Source organism: Botryllus schlosseri, chromosome 4 (genome assembly GCF_051294905.1).
Source record: "Botryllus schlosseri isolate E-star chromosome 4, Bs_hap1, whole genome shotgun sequence".
NCBI lineage: Eukaryota > Metazoa > Chordata > Ascidiacea > Stolidobranchia > Styelidae > Botryllus > Botryllus schlosseri.
In genome coordinates, this window is record NC_137239.1 from 414,286 (window position 1) to 439,763 (window position 25,478).

A 25,478-nucleotide genomic window follows, 5' to 3' on the forward strand; every position below is an offset into this window, starting at 1 on the left:
ACTGTAAATATCCGTCTACGAATACTAAAATGACTAATATAGGGTCACACCAGGGCTTTGGAGCCGGAGCCGGAGCCCGGAGCCGGAGCCCCGGAGCCGTGCATTTTCACCGGAGCTGGAGCTGGAGCCGGAGCTCTACATAAAATTTAGCCGGAGCCGGAGCCGGAGCTGGAGCCCGTTATTTGAGGAGTAGCTCCGGCTCCGACCTATTTCATAAGATGCTATTATATATGCAACAACCACATCTGCTGATTTATCATAATTGAACACCAGGCCTGAATTTTAATTCTGTGCAGAGCAATGGCATGGAGTAAATTGCGTTCTAGTGCAACTATGATGTTGATGACAATTGACAAGTATTCAGTATGGAGTCACAAGCCGGCACGGCGGCACCTATATGTCTTTGTTGCTACATCGGATGTTACTGACGGCTGACGGACTCTAGATTACTATAGATAACTAGCCTATTAGTAGATTAGTAATGTATATATGACCAGGAATGGCCAACCTTTTCGGCTAAAGGGGCAAATGCAATTGACGAACGAGTGCGCGGTCCACTAGCCACGCCAAGCGGGTAAATTTTTCTAAGTTTATAAATAAACTAGGTGAGTATTGCGGGTCTATTGTATACCACCCGCTAGGCTCAGTTTGCAAGGACACGACTATTCGGCGTCTGGACACGTCGATATCGAAGGTCTCCGATAATATGCGACAATCATTTTGTGCCCACATTTCACCGTCGACGATTTTATGCGAGCGTAAACGCGAAAAGACTTTTTTTCCGTCATTGCGATTACAGTTAGACTCAAATGGGTAAATTAGGCGTTTTTTTCATTTTCAGTAGGGGGTAGGCTACCAAGCAAGAAGTCGTGTGACAATTAAACACGCGTAGCGTGAAGAAAAATTTCGCTACTATTTTAGTTTATTTCATTGTACGACGATTTACTGAAAATGTGACTGGACCCTGGATCTGCCAATGCGTCGGAACTGATATTTTAGTCATCAACATCCCAAGTGTCGCAGCCAGAATTGTAATTTTTGGTTGGCATCAGACATGGGGTAATCGCGATTAGTAATCGTAATCGATTACGACGATTACAGCATTTTCAAGTAATCGTAATCGCAATCGATTACATTCGAAAAAAATCCAAAGTAATCGTAATCGTAATCGACTACTTCACATATCTAATCGATTTCTTCGTGAAAGAACGATTACTTTTTATTTGTACAATGAATATCACATAACCGAACATTCGTGAACAATGGAGAGATATTATACCAGGTTATTGATAGCGCAAGCGGCTGATTGTCAAACGCCACTGCTCATTATTACGCCATAAGTATTAGCTTTGCTCGTCCTTGCGTAAGAAGTATCTACACGTAGTAAATATATATTCGATGTACATTGTTGTGTGATTGTTAGAACAGCGTCAGCCATGCTGTATATCAGTTTATCAATACACTCTAGACGCCACTACCTTGCAGCAATATAATAATCACCACTCTGCCTAGTTTCAAATAGTAACTTATGTATTGATGTTTGGTTATACTTATAGTTAAACGCAGTTTGACCGTTGCTGCTTGGCGAGCAGTAGGCCTATCTATGTAGTATACGATGTATTGTGCGTACACCGGACAAAGATTTGAAGTTTTGTACTCGTCAAATAAAACATTACGATGGTTAAAATCAACAGCTGCGTTCATATATCATAACCGAGCCGTTCTTTGCCGTTTCTCGTAACGGCATAACGGCAGCTTGCAGTATCTGTATTAAGTGGAAGGTAGAATTTTAAGTTCAGTTTATCATATTCTCATATGATTACTTGAAACGGGCGCCAATCGTTATTTCACAATTCTTCACTCGACATTTATACCTGTCGCCATAGTCGTCCGCTTAACACCATGTTAGCGTGGGTGGTAGGTACAATCAGCAGGACCAAAACAGCAATTCGTCCCCCACTCCAAACATTGGTATTGGTAAGGTTGTAACCAAGTCACAATGTTCCGAGTCACAAGTCAATCTCACTTTTATAGTTTTGACTCGAGTCAAGTCGAGTCATTTTCAATTCACTCCCGATTCAAGTCCTAGTCCAAGTCAGCTGGTATTGGGTCGAGTCCGAGTCATATTTTTTTTACTCGAGTACTAGTCCAAGTCGTTATGTTCACATATCAGTTTTCCGATCAATCCGGTTCAACCCACTTTTTTCAACTCTGCTCGAGTGATATAGAATGGCTCGTATTCATAATATAGTAATTTTCATCAGTTTTCACAGTTTAAGGCCCTATTTCCAAGTATCAGGAGTGATAGACGAAATACAAATAATGTAGTAACTTTACTATTCTTCGAAGTTACATGGAATGTCTGTCTTGGCCGTTCTAGTCTCGAGTCATATGACTTGGTTCGAGTCACGCAAAATGACCGGAGTACAAGTCGAGTCAATACAAAAAATGACTCGAGTCAAGTCTAGTCACCCAAAAATCGCTACTCGAGTCGAGTCATGACTCGAGTCATTACAACCCTGGGTATTGGGGCCCCAAGGGGGGGTCAGTTTTCAAGTTGATGACTGAATTTCGTCAATAATATTGGTAATTGCATTATATTGCTATTCATTCAGATTTACCGGTAGAGCTGGGGGCAAGTAATTCATAATTATAGCATCTGGTATGTTGTTATAATTTCATTATTTTACGTTGTTAATGCGCGATCTCTCGTCTTTTATATAATCAAAAGATACTGTAGTAGACTAAAGGAAAAACATTCGCGAGACGCACACACAAATTGTCATGTCTTCATTCCTCTGTGAGTGCCCCGGGTGGCATTTGCATTGTTGGGGCTCAGATTTGAAGGACCGGACTATTCGTCACGCCCACAGAGCGCGGCTACTGACAATGGACGCATACCCAAAGTTTTGGCCAAGGTCATTCTTTGGTAGCACACTTTGTGGAGTTGCATGTAGGCCGAAATTACATACGTCTTTTGGTGTGTCGTGGCGAGGTAATAACCGCCACCGAAATGCCTATTCCTATAAATTATGCATGCATATTTTCTTGAGGAGAGGTATGCATTTCAAAATCAAGCTATTTAGAGACATTAAATCCCGAAGCTCGAAGAAAATTTTCAAGTTAAATAACTCTCTTGAAAATATGTTGATTTATGAAATACTTTTAAGTCCCCTTAGAACTCGCTCCCAGTCCTATTGGGGAGTTTGGGGTGTGGCAGTTACGGACCTGGCAAGAATGCAAATCGTTGGGTGTGACGAATAGTCCTGCATAAAGGTGGGCAATGGGTGCATTATGACGCAATAAACAAATGACGTATGATTTATAAGGAAAGTTGTTATCTCATTAGACCTTTTCATCGCAAGCCTTCCAATATCTCTTCTGAAATTAGTTCTAAGAAGCAAAACAAATGTAATCGTGAGTAATCGTGATTACTTTTGAAAAGTAATCGTAATCGTAATCGACTACTTACTGATTTGGCTGTAATCGTAATCGTAATCGTAATCGCGGGATTCACAAGTAATCGTAATCGCAATCGACTACATTCGCAAAGTAATCACCCCATGTCTGGTTGGCATTGCAAGTTCACAATCTGAGCAATTCATTTCCGATAATATAATAGGACATTACCTCGCGGGTCACGCAAAACCCTCTCGCGGGCCACATTTGCGGGCTACCCCTGATATAGACAGGACCATTCGATAATTACAGAGTCGGAGCCGGAGCTGGAGCCGGAGCAGTGGTTATAATGCGGCTCCGGAGCTGGAGCCGGAGCTAATGTATGATAGGAGAGAGCTCCGGAGCCGGAGCTGGAGCAGTTTAAATTTACAGCTGCTCCAAAGCCCTGGTCACAACAGTTTGAGTTATAAGCCTCAGAAGTTACCATACGCGCGCGCATCACTCGCAATGACGCACTCTCTCGGCGGCCTGCCGCGAGCTGACTAAAACGGTCGGTATTGTTTTGATTAGAAATTAGCGCCTGTTAGACGTAGACCGTCGACTCAGGGCTCTCTAGAACGATGAATTCTGAGCCTATATAACACAACAGACTGTATCGTCGTCGAATACCTATACTAAGGTCCATAAAGTACGCAATTTAGCATGTCTGTTCCCAATCAACGTTTCCTCGGCTTGCTCTTCATATAAGTAATCAGACACTTCGTAGGTAGCGATTTGGATGGCGCAGTCGGTTGCGCGTTGATGTTTTGAATCGAACGACACCTCGGTAACAGTATTCGGATCCCGGGACCGTACCATTTTTCGATTTTGAAAAAGGAAGTAAAATTTTTCGAAAATGGCAGCCGGTGCCAATCGGTTAAAACAGAAGCAGAAAGATGGCACGTGGAAGGTAATCCAAACAGGATCACGGTCATTGCAGGACGCTGAGACGCGTTATGCACCAATCGAATTGGAACTTTTTGCTGTTGTGTACGCTACGAGAAAGTGTAAAACATTTTTGGCGGGCACAGAATTTAAGGTCTTCACTGACCACAGACCTCTTGTTGCCTTATGCAATAGGAAGCGACTCGATGAAGTCGAGAATGTAAGAATTCTCAGATCGCTGATTAAATTGATGGATTTCAATTTCACAGTTGAATATATACCAGGAGCCCAGAACAAAGCTGCTGATGCGTTTTCGAGGAACCCAGTAGACGCTCCTGACGAAGACGACGAACATAGTAGTGACTTCGGCAAATTTTATGTGAGTACGATTCGCCACGCAAACGCTGAGGAAGCAGATTATTCTCTCAGGTTGGAAGATGTTCGCCGGTCAGCAAACGAAGATTTGGAATATCAGTCCACCTGCTGCTTATGGTATCTCTTCAACTTGAGTGAGTGATTGATTTTGACGTGATTTACAGCAGTTATTAATTTTACTTGTTGCTGCTTTTTATTGTTGAAAATTTGATAATATATAAGCTTATTGCCTGAAAATCAATCTTGTGTAAGTGTATTTCTGCGTCCCCTAACCTGTGGTATAAGGGAATATGCAGGTCCAGGAGCTAGCTAGTGTTCAGAGGGTTGATCAGTGGATAGTCTATGAATATCAATCTCAACCAGACGTGTCCCTACAGTTGCCTGGAAATGACTTGATGGGATGATCAGTGGACGCGCACTGGATGACACCAAGATTCGACATTCTCGGTGCGACGACCGGATGGCACTAGGATGAATCTGGGCCAAATGACAACTTATCCAACGGATATCCGCTTGCCGTAATGTGTTTGCTGGGAGCGATCGCCAGAAAGTGTCAAATTGTTGGTTTTCGAATCACCGTCTGCGACGGTTCTGTGACAAACTAATTACCAAAATATTACCTTGAGAATGATTCCTACCTCTGTAACACCAAATCGCGAGAGATGGCTATTTCTGAGGTGTTATCTTGTGAGTGATCGTAGGATTTTACAATTATTTCACGCCTTTTTGAAGTGATAGTTTGCGAACGCGACTATGTTGGTTTTAGAATCACCGTCTGCGAAGGCTCTGTGACAAACTAATTACCAAAAATATTACTTCATCATCATCATTGGTTTATTAGCAATTTTATCAGTTCAATACACCACAAAAAATGCCATACAATGAAAAGACAGGAAGATGTCGAAGCGACAAGGAGTAGTCTATGGAATCTGACACCCACCTTGGCCTAGGCGATGTAAAGAGGAGGCATGCACACTGGATGAAAGTAAAGAAGATAGTATAGGAAAAGAAAGCGACAAGACATAGGGCGGCATGTCATGGGAAGCGAGATCGATAGGTCAGTCGTGGTCCGGTAATCTTGAGGATGAACTGTATTTATTTAGTAGTAATTGCTTGTATTTCGACTTGAATGTGGACATGCTCGTCGACTGTCGGATGGCCGGCGGGATACTGTTCCACACATCAGGTCCGGCATATTTGATAGAGCGATGATCTTTTCGGTCGATCATATGATATTTGGACGACGTGGACGCGCGTGTGTTGTACTTGTGCGCTTTTGATTCAGAGGTGAAGAAGTCATTGAAATATTCGGGGCAACGACCGCAGTGAAACTGATACATAAACTTGGCGATTTCTAGTTTCCGCATATCTTCTATGTTTAGGACGCCGATCGAATCTCTTCAACAGCGACTTATTGGATGGGCAGCCAGGCCCCTTTGAGGCCCTAGCTATGATTCGGAGTACTTTATGCTGTAGTTTCTGCAGTGGCTTGAGTGCAGTTTTACTGGCAGCCCCCCAACAGAGGATGCCATAATGTAACTTCGATTGGATTAAGGATTTAAAGAGTATCAGAAGAACCCATGCTGGCATGAAGCGCCCAAGGCTGTAGAACAGGCCGCACTTCGGTGATAATTTAGTTTCTAGGGACTGAATATGACTCTTCCAGGACATGTTCGAGTCCAGTAAAACTCCGAGATATTTGGCATTATCTGTGTTGGAAACGGGCTGACCAGCGATATTAACGGTTGGATTATTTTTTGAATTTACTGTCAGCAATTGCGATTTCGAGGCGTGATTCCTAGATTTAGCAAACTATTCCACACCTTTTTGAAGTGTTAGTTTGCGAGCGCGAGTATTGCTGGTTTTCGAATCGCCGTCTGCGACTACTCCGTAGTAGCCATAAGAATATAATGATATATTGAAGTCGCACTCACCGTAAACGTTAAGATTACCTCGAATCGGTCAACACCATGTGAGAGATGCCCATACCCGAAAATGTACCCATGTCGCCGCGCAAATAAGACACAATGGCACCGGTTGAGCGATCCCTACACCGAAAAGGGTTACCGTACGAGAGATGCCTACACCAGACCAGGCACCGGTTGAGCGATAGGGGGTGTCGCCAACTCACAGATTTCAACCGCCAAAGTCATCAGCGAGAGGTCACCTCATCAGCGATCCCTATACTTACAAGGCACCGGTTGAGCGATATGGGGGGGGGTCTAAAGGGGGGGGTCCGCAACACGCGTTTCACGGCACCATGCCACCCCGCCCATAAGCCACAATGGCACACCTAGACCGATCATATATACTACTCTCGGGTCGCCAGCTAGGACTACCATATACGCTGCTTTTAGTCGGCTGTGTACACCAGGGCAATCGAACATACGGCCCGCGGCCGCCACACGATTTCATCCGGCCCGCGAGACAATTTTGAGTTAATTGAAAATCCAGCGCATTTCTATCAGAAGTTGAAATTTTTTTATAATAAATACTTTGACGTAAATAATTATAATCCATCAAAACAGTAAATGTCGAACATGTTCATAGGTCACAAACATCTGCCGCCAGTGTTGGGTTCTCACTCAAGTAACCATCAGGAACAAGTCGGTGACATTGACACTGAGAAGGCAAAAAATTGCACACTCAGGTCGAAACCTTTTGGAGAAATGGATCGAATAATAGTTATCCACAGGGGCAGAAACGACAATCCGAAAGCGCTCTATGTAAAATACACGAAGAATATAATCAATCAATCAATCAGTTTTAATATTATTTTCATTATTTTAAAATAGCACAAAACTGCGATACAATGCAAATAGGTGTCGAAACGACTTGGAGAAGTTTTTGGGATCAGCAGACACACACCTTGGCCTAGCGCGAAGTGAAAAAGAGGCATGCACACCGAATAAAAAGTAAAACGGAGAAGATAAAAGGCAAGCGTCAAAATGAGGTGGCAAGTGGCGGAAGGCGTGACCGGTGTTAGGTCGTGGTCCGGTAATCCTGAAGGCTTACTAGTCTTCATCTTCAAATATATCTGGTCGCACTGCTGTTTACCTTACTCTGACGCTGACCAAAAATCCCGAGCCCCAGTCTCCAGAGACACTGGAATGGTGAGTTGGTGATATAAAAATATTAGGGCCCGTGTTTACAATCTCTTGTATTCCTCACCAAGAATACGCAGGGCCAACGACGCATAACGATTAAAACAATAGCGAAGCATACAAATATTCCGACTTGTATCGTCGGAGGAGTCGCTGCATTATTGGTTCAGAACTATGTATTCAATCGGCCAATCATCGTATTTGTGTCAATTCCATTGATTGCGTGTAACGGTGTTGCTCGAACGGAGCCTACATTGCCGTGAAAAACAAATGTAAGGATTTGGAGGTAATCTGTAATCATTGACTGGTCCGGCCCGCGAGCTATCGAAACTTTTGAAACAAAAACTTTTTTTTCCAAATTTCATTCGTATAGTGAAAAAATTGCCAGGTTGCCTATAAATACGTCACAGACCAAATTTCGATCAATTCCTACCAGTGTTGGAATCAAGGCACTATACCGTCGAATCACGAGTCATTTCGAGTCATTGCACATTTTGACTCGAGTCAAGTTAAGTCAATCTATTTTCAAAGGTGACTCGAGTCTAGTCAAGTCGCTCGATATTTGGAGGTGACTCGAGTCAAGTCGAGTCAAGTCAAGTCACGAGCCTAGTCATAATTCCAGTCAAGTTGCCTTTTCGAAGTATGAGGCATGATAACGTCATTGCATTTTGCTAGCTGTCTGAGATATGCAGATCGAGCGGTCATTGATTTTGAACCGATGAACGAATATAGAGTTGAATATACACGTAAAAGGCGCTGTATCGCTCACATATACGTAGAACTGCTAAACCTCAGTTTAATTACTAGCCAAAATAGAGAATAGATGCGAATTGATAGGATGCAATGCATTACTTATGACTACTTATGACACTGATTAGCTGGCAAGGAGTCAACGAAATTTAAATAGTATCGTTTAAACCAGTGGTTCTTAACCTTGCCCCCAGCGCCCCCCAGGGGGCGCTGGCGATGTTGAAGGGGGGGGCGGAAACGCTCAGGGGGCGATATGGGGGGCGCTGGAATCAGGGGGGCGGTATGGGGGGCGCTGGAGAAAAATGGCTTCGCAGTAGATGATGTGGTGATAGGACATATCCTTAATGAGTATTCAGAGCAAATTAACACCGAAAACTTCGTTACATATAGCCTTCAAATTACATATAGGTTTAATTGTCCATAGGCGCCTAAATGACTGACACCGAATGTTCCTGTCTTGGCAATCTGAACCCCAGAAGACGAATTCCATCTGGCAGGGAAAAATTATATGTCAGTGAAGAAATACCAATCTGAAATCGTGTGCGTCTTTTAGTTTAGTACGATTGGGCGACAGGGATATTCCTGTTGGGCGATATCCCCGTTGAGCGATTCTATATTTTTTGATATTGCAGACAGGGGGTCACGAAAAAACATCATGCAACGAAGTCATACCAACGGGTTCGCCCGCCCAAACCCGTCCGAATATGTTTAATTATTAGTAACGGGCCCTACAGTTTCCAAGAAACCTCACAATGTTCGCTTTAAGTTTTGATGAGTCTGCGCACACTCAACAACTCACTGCGCTGACCCCTGGACAACAGTGCGTATCGACTAAAAAAAGGTAATAACTTCGGATTTGTTGTGCGCAACGTAGATTTTCTGTGCGCAGAGACCGTGTCAGCACTGCGCACATGTGCAGCTTAGAGGGAACATTGCACCTCACTCAGCTCTACCGGTAAATGTGTTTACGTGAGCAGAGAGAGGATAAAAATTAATCTCAATTAACATGCAATTCCCGATGATATTGACCAATTCAATCATTAATTAGTGAAATTTTGTATATGTATATTTGTATATATGTAATTACCACCTATTCATTCATGCATTATAGAAAATTTTGGTACCTGGGCGACCAGGCCACACAAACTTTGCTGACCATCGAAATCACGATAGGGGGTTCGTGGGGCGAAGCCCTCAGAAGTTCGGTTTATCACGCTATGGGTGCGCAAGGCAATCGTTTTTAGGGGGTTGACGAATTGCTGTTACGGCCCTCCCTCTTACTCATTGTCTTTATTACATTCCTTACATTATGAAGTTGGGGGGGCGCTGGAGTACGATAATTTTTGAAAGGGGGGCGCTGGAGGAAAAAAGGTTAAGAACCACTGGTTTAAACTATGGTGATACATTAGGGTTACCATACGTCAGGGGTCGGCAACCTTTTGCTAGTCGCGGGCCAAATTTCGGGTGTAAAACCTTTTGGCGGGCCGGATTTTTTCTTAGTACTATATTTTACGCTCACTTCGGTATATTATCCTACATTGCTGCAATCAAAATCATACCAATCCGAAGACACATGTATTTACACTTCAACGACACAGAATAATTGTGACAATTGACGCAGCTTGCTTTGTGAAAGGTTTTCAACTTCTGGTAACAAGTCAGATGAAACAAGAATCAGACCCTATTCAAAATGGACGTCCGAAACACGTGATCTTAGCTTGCTCTCCGTTGATTTCATTGTTCAAAACTATTGTTCACATGCGTACGTGCTTCCAAAAATCGATGCAATTTCTTTTGCATTGCTGGTCAAGCTGGGATAAAGACCGATTTCAAGAACGTACTCTTTGTCAAAGTCATGCAACGATATGCTCTTTGTATGAAATTTGCCATTCAATTCAACTGCATCGCATTTCAGAAAGGCCCATTTGAAATTTTCAGGCAATGATATTGGCGTCCACATTAAACAGAGTACTGAATAGTCAGAATTCATTTTGTAGAGAAGGAATGTCGGAAAAGCGGGTGAATATTCAGTAGTTAAATTTCGTATCACAGTTACAAATGTGTAGTGTTGGTACCAGAGGTGGTCAGTAACGAAGTACTTCTACTTTTTCGAAGTTCCTCTACTTCTGGTACTTACTCAAGTAGATCTTTTTTTCACTACTTTTACTTCTACTTCGTAATATTTCGTGAACTACTTACTTACTTTTCGCTATTTTCAGTTTGTCAAGTAGAAGTAGTTTAAGCACCCAATAAGAAAGATAGCATAAGGAATTTCGGGGCTGTTTTCACGTATAGTACCACCATTTAATTTTCATAAAAGTCACAACATATCCAGAATTTTCGTTGCGCTTCGCGCACAGTAGATATGGAGTGACAAATACGTTTTAACGAAAGTATCGCTGAATATAATTTAAGATACCGGGTTGCGTGGTGCCGTTCACACCGCATTGTCGCCTATATCAAATATTTCATCACAGTAAGTATGGCCCCCATAACGTTTGAAACTACCGTTTTACAATCTAGCAATTACCTATTATACCCAGCAGCCCGTGACGTGTCCTAATCTGGAAAAGTGGTCTTTGACTTTTTATAAACGTTAGACCTGTTTTAGCAGACCACCATTGAAACTTTCTGGACAAAAGACATGAAATTTATGTTCCGCTTCTTAAAAGTAGTAATTGTATTTATCTTCCAATTACGAGTAGCCTATTATACGTTGAGTTATAATTATAATTTCAGTTCTTCTGTCCGGAGAACATTCATGTTGAAGTATAAAAGCAAGTGTTCTAGTGACTTATATTTTCCGAAAATAAATCTATACACTATATGGCATTTTTACGATGTGCCGTATTTTTAATCAACGTATACTAATCGCGGAAAGTGTTAAAGCCGTATCCAACACAACTTCTCCGTATTGCTCTTCGGCTGAACTAGGGGCCTTGTAATATGGGAGAGGGCACCATGCCATCATATTCCCTAAAACCGAGTGTTCGAGTAAACAAACGATTAGTATCGCATTTTCATATCAATAGGCTACTATCATTTACATCCCATGATGTGGACGACTGCTTATTCTGTCTAAAATGACACCTCCTGGGATGCATCAATAGGAATCAGGCTATGTACACCTTCCGCATAGCGCCGTTTGAAGCTTTTGACAGTCCATGCGAACGAATTACGATCATTTTCAAACTACTTACTTACTTGAGTAGATTTAAAGTCAGTCGATTCTACTTCTACTTCAAGTAGTTTTAGGTTGTTTATGAAAGAAGTACTTCTACTCGTACTTGAGTAGATTTCTTCACCGCTACTTCTACTTCTACTTGAGTAGCTTTCTTGACTACTTTGACCACCTCTGGTTGGTACTAGGTTTTCTCTCCTCCAGTATAGGAAAGTGAGCATAATTTTCTTTGTACTGTTGACATTTCCAGAGTCACAGATTTGTTTTGAATGCGCCTCAACATCTCATGTATGTAGTTGTTTTCGCCCTGAAGTTGCAAGTTCAATTTGTTCAGATGGGACGTTAAATGTACCAGGAAAGCAAGATGAGATACCCATTTTCGATTACAAGATTATGAGTCGGCGATATTTGTGTTTTCGAGGAAAGTTGCTATTTCATTTCTCAGTTCATACACTCGTGTAAGCATAGCTGCTCGACTCAATGAGCGAACATGACAGAGATAGGCCTACATGACATCGCCATATTGATTCTCTGCTTCTAGTAATATCTGGCGTAACTGATTCAGTTGATGAGACAAAAATCATATTAACAGTTTTCACCATTGTGGCCAAAACACTATTCAGGTTTTTTGTCTTGGCACACAATGCCTTCTGGAAAATCAAACTATAGACAGGCTAACTAACATACGGAGGCTAGTTATCTATAATTGAATAGTTTGAGATTCCGTCATTGTGTCTGAGATGCTCCAAGCGTTTTTTGAAGCAAAGGAAGAACACCTTTATTGTCACACCCCGTTAGAGTGATTCACCCTTTAAAAAAGCATGGAACACCTTCGGTTGCGAGATACACCCGATTGATATAAGCACTGATCCAGTCTAGTCTATCTCCATCTCCATCTCCTAATTCAACCACCTTCGTTTTATGGCGTAACAATAGGCCAGGGCTGGCCAACCTTTTCAGCCAAAGGGCCACATTCGATTGACGAACTGTTGCGCGGGCCACTAGCCGCGCGAAGCGCGAAATTTTTTTGAAGTTCACAGGTCAATAATATTGTCACCTGACTATATTGCAGGCCTGCTTATATCGCTGGACTCAGTTTGCTAGGAGTGGGCCATTCGCTATTGGCATCTGGACATATGGATATCGAAAGTTTCGGCCAACATGCGCCAATATGTTGTGCCTAGGTTCCATAGTCGACGGTCTTTCTGCGAGTGCAAACGCAAATTGCATATGTCGAACGACACTCTGTCTCGTAATCGCGAATACATTAGGCGTTCTTTCATTTTCACAAAGGGGCAACAATATTAAAAGTAAGAAATCGAGTGATAACATGTTGCGCGAAGCGTGTAGAAAAGTTTTACTTTTAATAAATCTATCACAAATTATTCTGCTTTATTGTACTGTACGAAGATCTATCAATATGTGACTGGCTCATGGATCTGCCAATGCGTCGGAACAGATATTTTAGTCATCACATCTCAAGCGTTGCGGCCAGACTAATCAAATTTTTGGTTGGCCTCACAAGCTCACAATCTGTGCAATTCATTTTTGATATTAGAAATTTCGGAAATTTCCTCGCGGGCCACTCAAAACCTTCTCGCGGGCCACATATGGCCCGCGGGCCACGGGTTGGCCGGCCCTGCAATAGACTAATACGATGTAGGCTACTATTATATCGTAGCAATGCCTCATTTTTTTCATGCAGCGCTGCACTGCAGATTGAAACTCATTATGAAGCGGCGGGCCGTATTCTTGTGATAACTAATTATTATTATGTCGCGGGCCGGACGATTTCGATTTGCGGGCCGGATCCGGCCCGCGGGCCGTAGGTTGCCGACCCTTGCCATACGTCCTCTTTTAAGATGATTTGTCCTCTTTTATTACATTTTTGAAAGTGTCCTCGGAGGACGCCCTATTGTCCTCTTTTTTAAGATTTTTTCCTCTTTATTGAAAATTTAGGTGACATTTAGAGCAAAATGCTAGTGATATGCCGTAAATTAGCACAGAAGTGACGCTCCGGCGGGTATTTCGGAGTGAAAAACGGTGATTTGAGCTCTGAGCGAAAAGTTGACCTTTTTTTTTTCTTTAGTCAACCGATCACAAAGTGGGAAAAATTCACCTATTTTTGAGAATTCTTCTCCGGTTTTGAAAGTCTCAAATTTCTGAAAAAGTGTCCTTTTTTAAGATTTCCAAAATATGGTAAGCCTATGATAAATTAGCAAATAAAATACTTTTAAGGCTGAAATCGGGCACCATGAAGAGAAAATGAGCTGACGCACAGGTAAAATACAGCAAAATATATTTCTCAGGTTAATATCGATACCCGAAAGTATCTTTTGTTGTGCATATGTAGATTTGACGAGGTTGCGGTTATTTTATTCGCAATGCATTGTGATTTTTTTTCACGACTCCTATATACTCGGCTTACCATATTTTGGAAATCTAAACAGAGGACACTTTTTAAGAAATTTGAGACTTGCAAAACCGGAAAAGAATTCTCAAAAACTGGTGAATTTTTCCCACTTTGTGATCGGTTGACTAAAAAAAATAAAAATAAAATAAAGGTCGTCTTTTCCGCCCAGGGCTGAAATCACCGTTTTTCACTCCGAAATACCCGCCGGAGCGTCACTTCTGTGCTTATTTACGGCATATCACTCGCGATTTGCTCTAAATCTGACCTAAATTTTCAAAAAAGAGGACAAAAGCGCGTCCTCCGAGGACACTTTCAAAAAAATCAAAAGAGAGGACAAATCCTCTTAAAAGAGGACGTATGGCAACCAGACATGGGGTAATCGCGATTAGTAATCGTAATCGATTACGACGATTATAGCATTTTCAAGTAATCGTAATCGCAATCGATTACATCCGAAAAAATCCCGAAGTAATCGTAATCGTAATCGACTACTTCCCATATTTAATCGATTTCTTTGTGAAAGAACGATTACTTTTTATTTGTACAAGGACTGTGACATAAAGTGAACACTCGTGAACAAGGAAGAGATATTATACCAGGGCTCCGAGTCACAAGTCAATCTGACTTTTATAGTTTTGACCCGAGTCATTTTCAATTCACCACCGAGTCAAGTCCGAGTCCAAGTCGCCTATCAGAGGGTCAAGTCCGAGTCATGGTATTATGACTCGAGTCCGAGTCCAAGTCATTGTGTTGACTGCTCAGTTTCCAGTTAAAGTCTTGTTAATCCACTCTTTATACCTCTGTTTGGTGATATCGAATTGTTCGCATTTATAATATATTAATTTTGCTCACTTTTAGCAGGTTATGGTTGCATTTTCAAGTTCCAAGTACGAATAGATGAAGTCCCAATAGTGTGTTAACTTTACTATTCTTCGAAATTACTATGAAATGTCGGTCGTGGCTGTCTGAGTTTCGAGTCATGCGCAATGACCCGAGTCCAAGTCGAGTCAATACACAAATTGACTCGAGTCGAGTCGAGTCATTTCTCAATATTGCGAAAATGACTCGAGTCAAGTCGAGTCATCAGAAAATCGTAACGCGAGTCCGACTCGAGTTGAGTCATGACTCGTGTCATTACAACCCTGTATTATACCAGTTATTGAGAGCACAAACGTCTGATTTTCAAATACCACTGCTCATTATTACGTCAGAGGTAGCCTATTAGCTTTGATCGTCTTTGCGTAGGAAGTATCCACACATAGTAAATAGATATTCGATGTACATTTGTGTGATTGTAAGAAAACCCACCGTGCTGTATATCGGTTTATCAATACATTTCAGACGCCACTACCTCGCATCATGATAATTAATCATAATCACCTCTCTGCCTAAGTTAAAATAGCAACTTTTGTATTGATGTTTGGTTATGCTTAGTTAAACTATACAATGTAATAGTTCTAATCTAATTCTATAGTTAAATGCAGTTTCACCGTTGCTGTCTGGCGAGTAGTAGGCCTGTATGGTACGAACGTACAGCGGACAAAGGTTTAAAATTCTGTACTCGCCAAATAAAACATTGCGATTTCCACAATGAAGCATTAAAATCAACAGCTGCTGATATATATCATCATAACTGGGCCGTTGTTTTGCCGTTTCTCGTAATGGCAGCCTGCATTACATTATCTGGATAAAGTTGAAAGCGGAGTATTATGTTCATTTTCTGTTATTCTCATTATATTCTACCCAAAACGGGTCGCTATTTCACAATTCTTTACTGAACATTTGGACCTGCCGCCATAGCCATCGGCTCATATACCATGTCAGCGTGGGTTATAGCTAGAATCAGGATCAAAACAACAAAAGCGTCCCCCAACCAAACTTCGGTCTTTGGCCCTCATAGGGTAGTCAATTTTGAAGTTAAAGATTTAATTTCATCAATAATATTGGTAATAACATTATATTGCATTTCTAATCCTATCTCAGCGCCCGATGGTCAGATTTACCTGAAGAGCGGGGAAGGGGGGGGGGGGGGGGGGCGTAATTCATAATTTTTACATCTGGTGTCTTGCAATAATTACTTTATTGTATGTTGTTAAGTCGTGACCTCCTGTCTGTTATATAGCCAAAAGATATTGATTGTAGAGGCCCAAAGAGCAGACTAAAAGAAAAACTTGCGTGAGACGCACACACAAATTGTCATGTCTAATGCTCTTTGGGTGCCAGGGTGGCATTTGCATCGTGGGTTCGGATTGAAAAGAATGGACTATTAGTCACGCCCACCCAGCGCGGCTACTAACAATGGACACATAGCCAATGTCTTTCTTTAATAGCACACTTCGTGGACTCTCATGTGGGCCGAAACTGCATATGTCTTTTAATGTGTCGAGGAGCGGTATTGACTGGCACCTAAATGCGTATTACTATGAATTATGCGTGCTTTATTTCTTGAGGGGGAGACGTATGCATTTCGAAATCAAGCTATCTAGAGACATTTAAATCGCAAAGCTCAAAGAGAAATTCCAAGTTACTGAAATCTCTCGAAAATGCTCTATAATTTATGTTGGTTTACAAAATACTTTTGAGTCCCCTCCAACCACGCTTCCCACCCTATTGGGGAATTGGGGATGCGGCAGTTATGGACCTGGTAAGAATGCAAATCATTGGGTGCGATAAACCGTCCTCTATAAAATGGGCAATGGGTACATTATGACGTAACAAGGAAGCGTCCCATCTTTTTTAAATACAGTTGTTATATCATTGGGCTTTTTCAGCGCAAAACATGTCTTGTCTTCCAATCTAACTACTACGATGCAAAATAAATGTAATCGTGAGTAATCGTGATTACTTTTCCAATGTAATCGTAATCGAATACTTCCCGGTTTTGCTGTAATCGTAATCGTAATCGCGTGATTCAGAAGTAATCGTAATCGCAATCGATTACATTCATGAAGTAATCACCCCATGTCTGATGGCAACCCTACTATATACCTCTACAAGACAACAATTAACAAAATAAACCAATAAATATGACTCGTAATCCAAAACAAATACCTAGGACGCCTGACAAAACGTTCTGACCTAGTAGTATAGACATATTATCAGGAACGTCCTGGTCATTCACCATATCAAAAATCTTATCCCCATGATCAACATCTGCTATTACCGGCTCAAAAATACCAACATCACTACAGATCAGACGACATACGCCTTCCATATGGTGCAATCTCTTGAGATGATTTCAGCTTCAACGAAGGGCGAATCGCCTCCTACACAATTGGACCTACAACTGCTATGGAGCCATCCAGGACTTTTCCACCCTTACACGGTAAATCAGTTCACTTGACTTCGAATTTGGGGAATGCATTTTGCCGTGGGAATGATTCATCTCACTCGGCTTTATCAGCTAGCAGCTAATTTCCTCATTATTGCTCGATTCGTGCTACACACATAATTCTATTCGTTATATATGTATTGTATTCATGCTTGTATTCCGATATTTGTCGCCATGATAGTCAGCGAACCAGATTTGTGTGATACCCAGACAAAACATTCATTCGTTTTGTTTATATATTACGGCCTTAAAAACTATTATTTGAATCTTAGCGCTTTGCTTAATGACGAAAGTAGCACATACATTCTGTGCCGGGAATTACATTCTCTTTTCATTGTAATGCGGTCTTGTGGTGTTTCGAAATGATGAAATGATTCACAAACTGATACTGATACCCATCTTTTCACATTGTCTCGCAATGTTTCGATACAAGAAAATCAATAAACAAGCGACTGAATGATTCTGTATTTTATTTGCACACTTACTATTCCATGACAGAACAAAACAAAAAAGACAGCAAAAGTTCGCAGAGAAATAAAAGTCCCATTCCGATGGAGTCATAATCCGATGTTTTGCTGAAAAAGAAAATAAAAATCTATCGAAATCAACAAAAGAGATCCAAGGAATTCCAGGCGAAATTCCTCTACAAATAGCGATTCGACAAATTGAATTTTCCAGATAAGATTAAGATTTTATCAGCTTTCAAACCTTATTTTACGTTCACTGACAAAATGAGAATACCTAGAAATAGAAGTAGAAATGTCAAAGACATACTTGACTAAACTTTAAAAACGCAAGGCCATTACAAAATCAAAAATATTCATCTTCATGACGAGAGTAGATTTCCACCCCACCTAGTTTTCTTTATTGGCGGCTTGCGGTTTCTCCAACTTCTCCAGCTCGCCTTGCAGAAGAGAAATATGTTTCTGTAGAGCAACACAGCTATGTGGTATGGTTTTGCGTCCCTTGTAAAGCAGAATGTGCTTTTTCATATCAGACAGCCAAGCGTCGCACTGCTTCAAGATCTCGGCTTTTTTGATCCAGAAATGGCTTTGAATCACCTGAACGATCGACAGTACGTTGAAAGGCCGACGTTACAGTAAAAGTGGCAAAGAATTTAAAATGAAGCTAATTCCCGCATCCAAATGTGACTAATTGGTGTGAAAATTCACGTGCGTTGCCTTGTAGCCTTGTACTACATGTTTCATATACTGCGATACAAGTAATCGAGGTTTACACAGCGGAAATTAGTTTCCGAACTATCATTCTGGTTCGGTTGGGTTCATTAGCAATATTATCAGTTCAATAGAACACAAAAAATTCTGCTACAATGGAAAGATAGGAAGGTGTCGAAATGACATGGCGTTGTCTTTGAGATCAGATCCTTGGCCTAGGCCAGTGGTTCCCAACGTGTGCGATATCGCCCCCCAGGGGGCGATTTGGCGGTCTAGGCGGGCGAAAATGACGAAGGGGGCGATGATGCGTCGAAACGGCTGACTTTTTTTTCATTTTTTTTTAGTCAACCCACGGAAATTTAGTTACAAAAGTGTCAACGTTGACATCGAGCCGAAAAGTTGACCCCCCCCTGTTTTTCTAGTCAACCCGCCGGTGATTACAGTTTGTATGCCCATTTTTCGGTTCACAAAATTTGGGGGGCGATGGGTCAAAAAAGGTTGGGAACCACTGGCCTAGGCGATGTAAAGGAGGCATGCACAGTTGCACACTGAATGAAAAGTAAAAGAAGATAATATCAAGAAGCAAGCGACAAAAATGGGGGTGTCGTGTCCCGAGAGGTGAGGTCGATAGGTCAGGTCGTGGTCTGGTAATCTTGGGGTGGACTAGTATTCACTTAGTAGAAATTGCTTGTATTTCGACTTGAATGTGGACATGGACATGCTCGTTGACTGTCGGGTGGGCGGTGGGACACTGTTCCACACATCATGTCTGGCATATTTGATAGAGCGATCTTTTGTTGATGAATCGCGGTAATTAGTGGGAATAAGGAGCGTATCCTTTTCATTCTGAAAAAATCATATCTCACTTCTAGACTGGCAGCATTAGAATGAATACTCGTTACAGACCAGAGCACTCGACTCATTGCACCCAACCCTATTAGCTGCTACATCACTTTTCCACGTTCCTTCTCATATCAAAAATGCCTTTCACAGAATATTGCTTGTGAAAGGGACTGACCTCTTTAAAGCACGGCGATGGCTTCCGCAACTGCTCGAGCATGCCCCACTTGACGGTGGCCTGTTGGATGTTGGCGTCGTACTCCTTGCTGCATTGTTCCCCCGCAGGAGTCCCCCGCGACCTTTCGTATCCCGGCTCGTTGAAATACGGCTCCTTCACCAGGATCAGAGATTGAATCGACACCAGAATCTGAAAGCAGTTCACGGATGTCAAGTAATCTGCGTTGCTACTACGTGCAAGTACAAGTGGCAATTACAAATCATGTCAAAACTACTTCCAAATAGAAGTAATGTCAAAAATTTCTACTCCGATACAAGTCAAAGCAGCAAATCCCAAGACATGTCCAAAAGATACCAAAAGTATCAAGTATCTTGCTCCGTTTGATGTTGCCGTTTCAAGATAGGTACCATCAAATTCGGCCTCACCTGCAGAAAACTGGAGGTTTGAGGGTTCCAACGTTCCTCAGGACGTCCGTGCCATGTGTTCAACACACTGAGGCACACCTAAAATGGAACCGTGCAATGTAAGGAGTTGATCAATCTGGAAAATGCAGTAATACAAGGGCGGCGATTCCGTATTCCACACAGTAGTTTGAATCTAGCTATTGTTCAGTGGCCTTACCAAGCCTCGGCGACTCGAAAGTGGAGACTTTATCGCACTAACTTCGATTCGCATAGTCAGAAAACAAATTTCATAAAAAAGGCAATGCGACAAATCACTTCACAATGGAGCCATTTCAGGGATAAGACGCCAAAAGTAAAACCTGGAAAATTAAAAAAAAATGTTTTGAAAAATCAGATCATAAAATTTTAAAATGAGGCGGCGAATCCAGCCGAGATCGAAGGGGGGGGATGGGGATTCTCATATTTCTTACGGTTTGTTTATCACTACACAGCATACGTTGACACATGGGAGATGTAATCAACTATGGCACAGATAGCCACAGAGAGGTGTGCAGTCTGCACGAATGCGTGCTTTTCGATAACCTTCGTCGTACGACTGAGCGTGTGCTGCGCGCAAACATTACCAGAGCTTAATTGCTAGCAAGCCAAGTCGGTCAGTTACGACACGGTCACACTGAGATAATAACTTCAGCGACAGAAAAACTTGTCAGCTAATATCATTAACTTAACTTTACTACTAGGCCTACTCCATTCTCTTGTTCAGCGGCAGGGTTGTAACCAAGGCTCCGAGTCACAAGACAATCTCACTTTGATAGTTTCGACTTGAGTCAAGTCGAGTCATATTCAGTTCGCCGCCGAGTCAACTCCGAGTCCAAGTCATTGCGTTGACTGCTCAGTTTCCAGTTACTGTACTTGTTAAACCCACTTTTTATAACTCTGTTTGGTGATATCGAATGGTCCACATTTATATTATACTAACTTTCCTCCGTCTGAGTCTCGCGTCAATACACAGATTGGCTCGAGTCAAGTTGAGTCATTTCCGTATTTTGAGAAAATGACTCAGGTCAAGTCGAGTCATCACAAAATGGTGACTCGAGTCGAGTCATTACAACCCTGGTTCAACATAGGCCTGTATTTCAGAGACAGCAAGCCACCTAACAATGTGAATCGCTAGGCTTGTACTTTGTAATGTGAATGACAATTGTAGGCCATTTCTTGTCGATCACTGAGAAGACAATGTGGATTTGAGAACAGCATTGTCCTACTGCCGCCGCCATGTCTGCGTCTGGCTGATCAATCAACACGCCATGCGATCCTTAATTAATGTTTCAATGCGAACGGGTGCAGCGAATTCGTGGGTGATGTTGATTGCCGACAGCTTCGTTTTTGCAATTACATATCGCGTCGACCAATTGGATCAGATGTTCATAAAATGCGCCGCTCGTTTTTGCAAGGCGAGAGAGAAATCAAGGGAAAGAAGTTGAGAAATTCAGAAACTGCCACGGCCGAAATGTAGCTGAACAAGCGCAGAATGCGGACGAAATTAGCGAAATATATTGACTTTTTTTAGCCTTTCGACTAATTCCGCGCATCATTCCAATATTTTGTAGGGGTTTTCGACACCCGAAATAACATTCAAGACGCCATATTTTCCGTATCATACAAAAAAAGGACTACGTTGAACCGATAAATTAGCAAATATGAGAGGCTCTATTTGACATCATTTTTTAGGATTGTGAAAAGGAGGGTTTCGGACGCCCTAACCCCTACCCCCCCTTGGATACGGCAGTGGATCAAGTAGATGAATAATGAGTCGTAAAGCAGGATTTTCGATAACAATCAGCAGATATTTGAATCGGCGAATGATAGCCATAATCTCTGAGTTTAGCGATACTGCATTAAACTTAATTCCGATTCTAAAACAAATTCCTATCAATACCTTGCCGTCGTTGTACAAGTTTGGGTTGAATCGAACGCTGTGATTGCCGGTTGTATGCAAGTTGATTAACGGCGGAGACTTGTTGTAATCGCTCGGGAAGAAGACGTCGAATTCGAAACATCCGTTCGCGTACGGCGTGTCGACGGGGCCCGTGATCAGAACTTTCATCACGTCCAATCTTTCTTCATCACATCTGGGCAATCGGAGTTCTACGTTACATCGCACATCCAACACGATTGAGGCAAAAGACAGACTTGGACAAAACACGCAACTTTAGTTCTAGCCTAGATCAATGAGTAGAATGGCGGTAACCTAATCCTACTATTTTTATGTTCTGATTTTGACTGTAATCGAATTTCAGGTTTTCCGGAAAACGCTACAGGAGAACTATGTACTGCAAAACGAAATTTGAAAATATGGTTGGCGGTACTCAACTTGAGTATTGCTTTCACAACTACATTCATTGCCGTAATGAATTTATAAACTCAAAGACTTTTCGCGTCCCCCTTACCGAAAGTTAACGGCACAATAACAAGCATACAGAAAGAGATTCGAACGAAAACCAAATTTACAAAGCATGTTGTAATAAAATACAACAATAAAAAAAATTAACGATGGGCAAAGTCATCTGTACCGGTGGTCGTAACAAGAGACGAGAGAGAATAAAATTATACAATAATACAATAAATTCTTTACTGCAATGATTGTAGTTGTGAAAGCAATATTCAACTCTGAATTTGGAGTAATTCTAATTTGGAAAAAAAAAAGTGTACTGGGAGGTAATTTTGTTGACATCACAGCAATAGTGTCAGAGACCTATTACCAGGACCGTTAGAATGGGAATATCGGTCTGTTTCTAATCGCTTACATGCGTCCGGATGCAGCCTTTCTAGTTTATTTCAAGCCCAAGAGAAGCAGATATTGCCTTCTTTATCACTCATCAAAATGCAAATGCGATTATTTGTATAGATATATGCTTACCGAACGAACACCGTTGAACTAAGAGAAAGTGGCAGTGAGTTTGATAAAGTAACGGCTTCTTGCGCGAGCCTCCGTGCTCGGGAAGGGTCGGAAACGTTGGCACATTCTTTGATTTGCTTTCCAAAGTGGTGATTGGACGGAAAGCGATATTTCCCTGTCGAAAATAACAGCAAAACTAATCAGAATTGTACTAACTACCAATTTAGTCGGGTTTCAGCCGACAACGGGCCTTTTTAGTTGCACATTTTGAAAGGTGAGTAGTTCTAGATCTAGGTGCGGATTTTGAAAAGTGAGTGGTTTCAGTTACGCATTTGAAAAATAAATAATTGCCAAACACCTAGAAAGCACGTTCTGTCGTTCGGCATGAATTGTGATGTTGTTTTGTTGATTCTTGTAGCCATTGCCAGCTCACAATCATCACCACGAATAGTGACGGAGCCAGGCTCTCCCATTTCAAACTCGAAACCTCGTCCTTTTGAAATGCCAATCGGTCCGTTGCGGATTTTAAAGGCAGTTCGTTCCACTGCCAGCCACTAGTTTGAAAAAGGGAGCAGTTCGCATTTTATTTTCAATTGCAAGCGAAATTAGCTATTTTTGGCTCGTTCGGTGATATTGCACGGCCACTAGACGGTGAAAGAGCCCAAAATTATGATAGAAATTATTTGTTTTGCTATTTGGCACCACATATCAAGTGTCCGTTTTGAAATTCAGAATATTTCATTTTTCAAAGCACCTTACCATCTCATCTCAACCGAAAAGTAGCGCTGACAATGATCCATAGATTCAAAATTGCAAGTTTGATTTGAGCAAAATTTGATGTGCATCATTTTCAAGACAAGCGCACAATTTCAGCAAGTAACCAGTAACATTTGCCGACAAAAGGTATTGCATACCAGGTTCGTTCTCTTCAACCAACATGGCAGTATCGAATTGAAGCTCTTTCATCGTTTCTGTATAAATTTCCTCTGTCGATTGAGTTGGAGGCAGCAGAGACGGTTCGGTGCTGAAATGAGTGACGTCTTCCTGATGTTTGACGCTACCTGAACACAAGAAACGTTGCAACACGCTTGAAATAGATATAGCAGTTGCAGCTTCACCGGAAACCCCGATATATTGGGCCGATATTTAAAACACACTGCGCGTTGCTTAACCCTTTGCGACCGGCGGTCTAGTATACTAGACCGCGACTGTTTAACGCAGAGGAGTCTATATTTAATCCAAGATAGCTAGACCTGTATTGGTCATAAACGATTGCAATCGGTTGGTATGTAGAGCTCTTATAAATACGCATACATCAGACCATGTATAACCTAATGTTGCAATGTATATACTGCTTGAAATGCAGATTGAACACGCAAAAAGGTTTCCCGCAAAATTGAATTTGTAATGATGTTCGCGTGAGTGACCGCCTGAAATATAAACCATTGTATCTTCCGTTCTAGACTTCATATAACCGATTACAGTTATCTTCTATGACTTGTTGTTGGTCATACTATTCTATGAAAGTCCTTATATAGAAGATTAGCACGTAGAAGATGTTTCAAATTGACGTGAAAGAAGCATACCTTATTACGTGAAAATCATGGCTGCGTAAGATGACCTGACTCGTTGCGGTTTCAAACAGATGTACAATTGCTTCAGGCAATAGCAAATTATACCTATAATTAGCCATTATCCTGGCATATCCATCAATATCCATATCATGGAGCTTAGTTTTGTATAAGAAAGCCGACACCAGCCCTAACACCGCACAAATAAGCGTGCGAGTTAGGCTATTTTTGTACCCGAGCCTGTGATAACAACATCATATAGAGGCAGTTATATATCTGTTTTAGATGGCACACGAAGTTACTGTTGGCTTGTATGACTACTGTTGATCATACATGGAGCATTAGCCGTGTAGAATACAGTTCAAATTGATGCGAAATAAAGCAATGTATCACGTGAAATGACTTCCCGAGCGTATATGGGCACTGGGCAGTGTCGAATAAGGCAATATGTGTATACTTACGGATTCCTTGCAGCTGCAAGTTACATATAACAAGCAACTGGAGTTGATAACACTTCAATAGCATGGAGATGTAGGCCTATACTAACGGCAACATTGCCAAGGCAGTTCCTATGTTCTGCACAACTGGACGCGCGTTGCCTTCAACGAGAATACGAGATTACGTAATCGATTACTCATCGGCGGCGGCCGCGTGATTGTGCTCATCATCACTACCTTTCCAAGATCGTAGCGCGGGGCTATGAAGCGCTATGGTAGCATGTAATGTCTCGTTGGAACGTAGAGATTCATGCGGAAGGCAATCAGGTGGTCATATACTAAGAGAGGGCCTAGGTATGACGTCAGGAGATATAGAAGAACAAAATTGTAATTTATTTTCAAGAAATAGCGAACATTTTCTCGCATAACGCTATTCCCTCTGGCGTCTGAGCCGTGAGAGTATCTCAGACCGCTAGGCGGCTACTACAGGTTGACGG

General features: G+C 41.8%; 1 protein-coding gene across 4 annotated transcripts in view; it reads right to left on the reverse strand.

The window, feature by feature from the left end:
* Nucleotides 1-17,930: 17,930 nt before the first annotated feature.
* Nucleotides 17,931-25,478, reverse strand: part of LOC145437835 (dual E2 ubiquitin-conjugating enzyme/E3 ubiquitin-protein ligase BIRC6-like) — a 90,013-nt gene continuing 82,465 nt past the window's right edge. For all 4 annotated transcript variants that reach the window (XM_080315141.1, XM_080315138.1, XM_080315137.1 and 1 more), the window contains exons 77-83: nucleotides 23,888-24,034; nucleotides 22,995-23,148; nucleotides 22,014-22,206; nucleotides 20,096-20,173; nucleotides 19,671-19,859; nucleotides 18,332-18,538; nucleotides 17,931-18,052 (exon numbers count right to left, since the gene is read on the reverse strand). In XM_080315141.1, coding sequence (XP_080171267.1) covers nucleotides 18,332-18,538; nucleotides 19,671-19,859; nucleotides 20,096-20,173; nucleotides 22,014-22,206; nucleotides 22,995-23,148; nucleotides 23,888-24,034 — 968 coding nt within the window. In that variant the 3' untranslated portion in view covers nucleotides 17,931-18,052. The remainder of the gene's footprint in view (nucleotides 18,053-18,331; nucleotides 18,539-19,670; nucleotides 19,860-20,095; nucleotides 20,174-22,013; nucleotides 22,207-22,994; nucleotides 23,149-23,887; nucleotides 24,035-25,478) is intronic.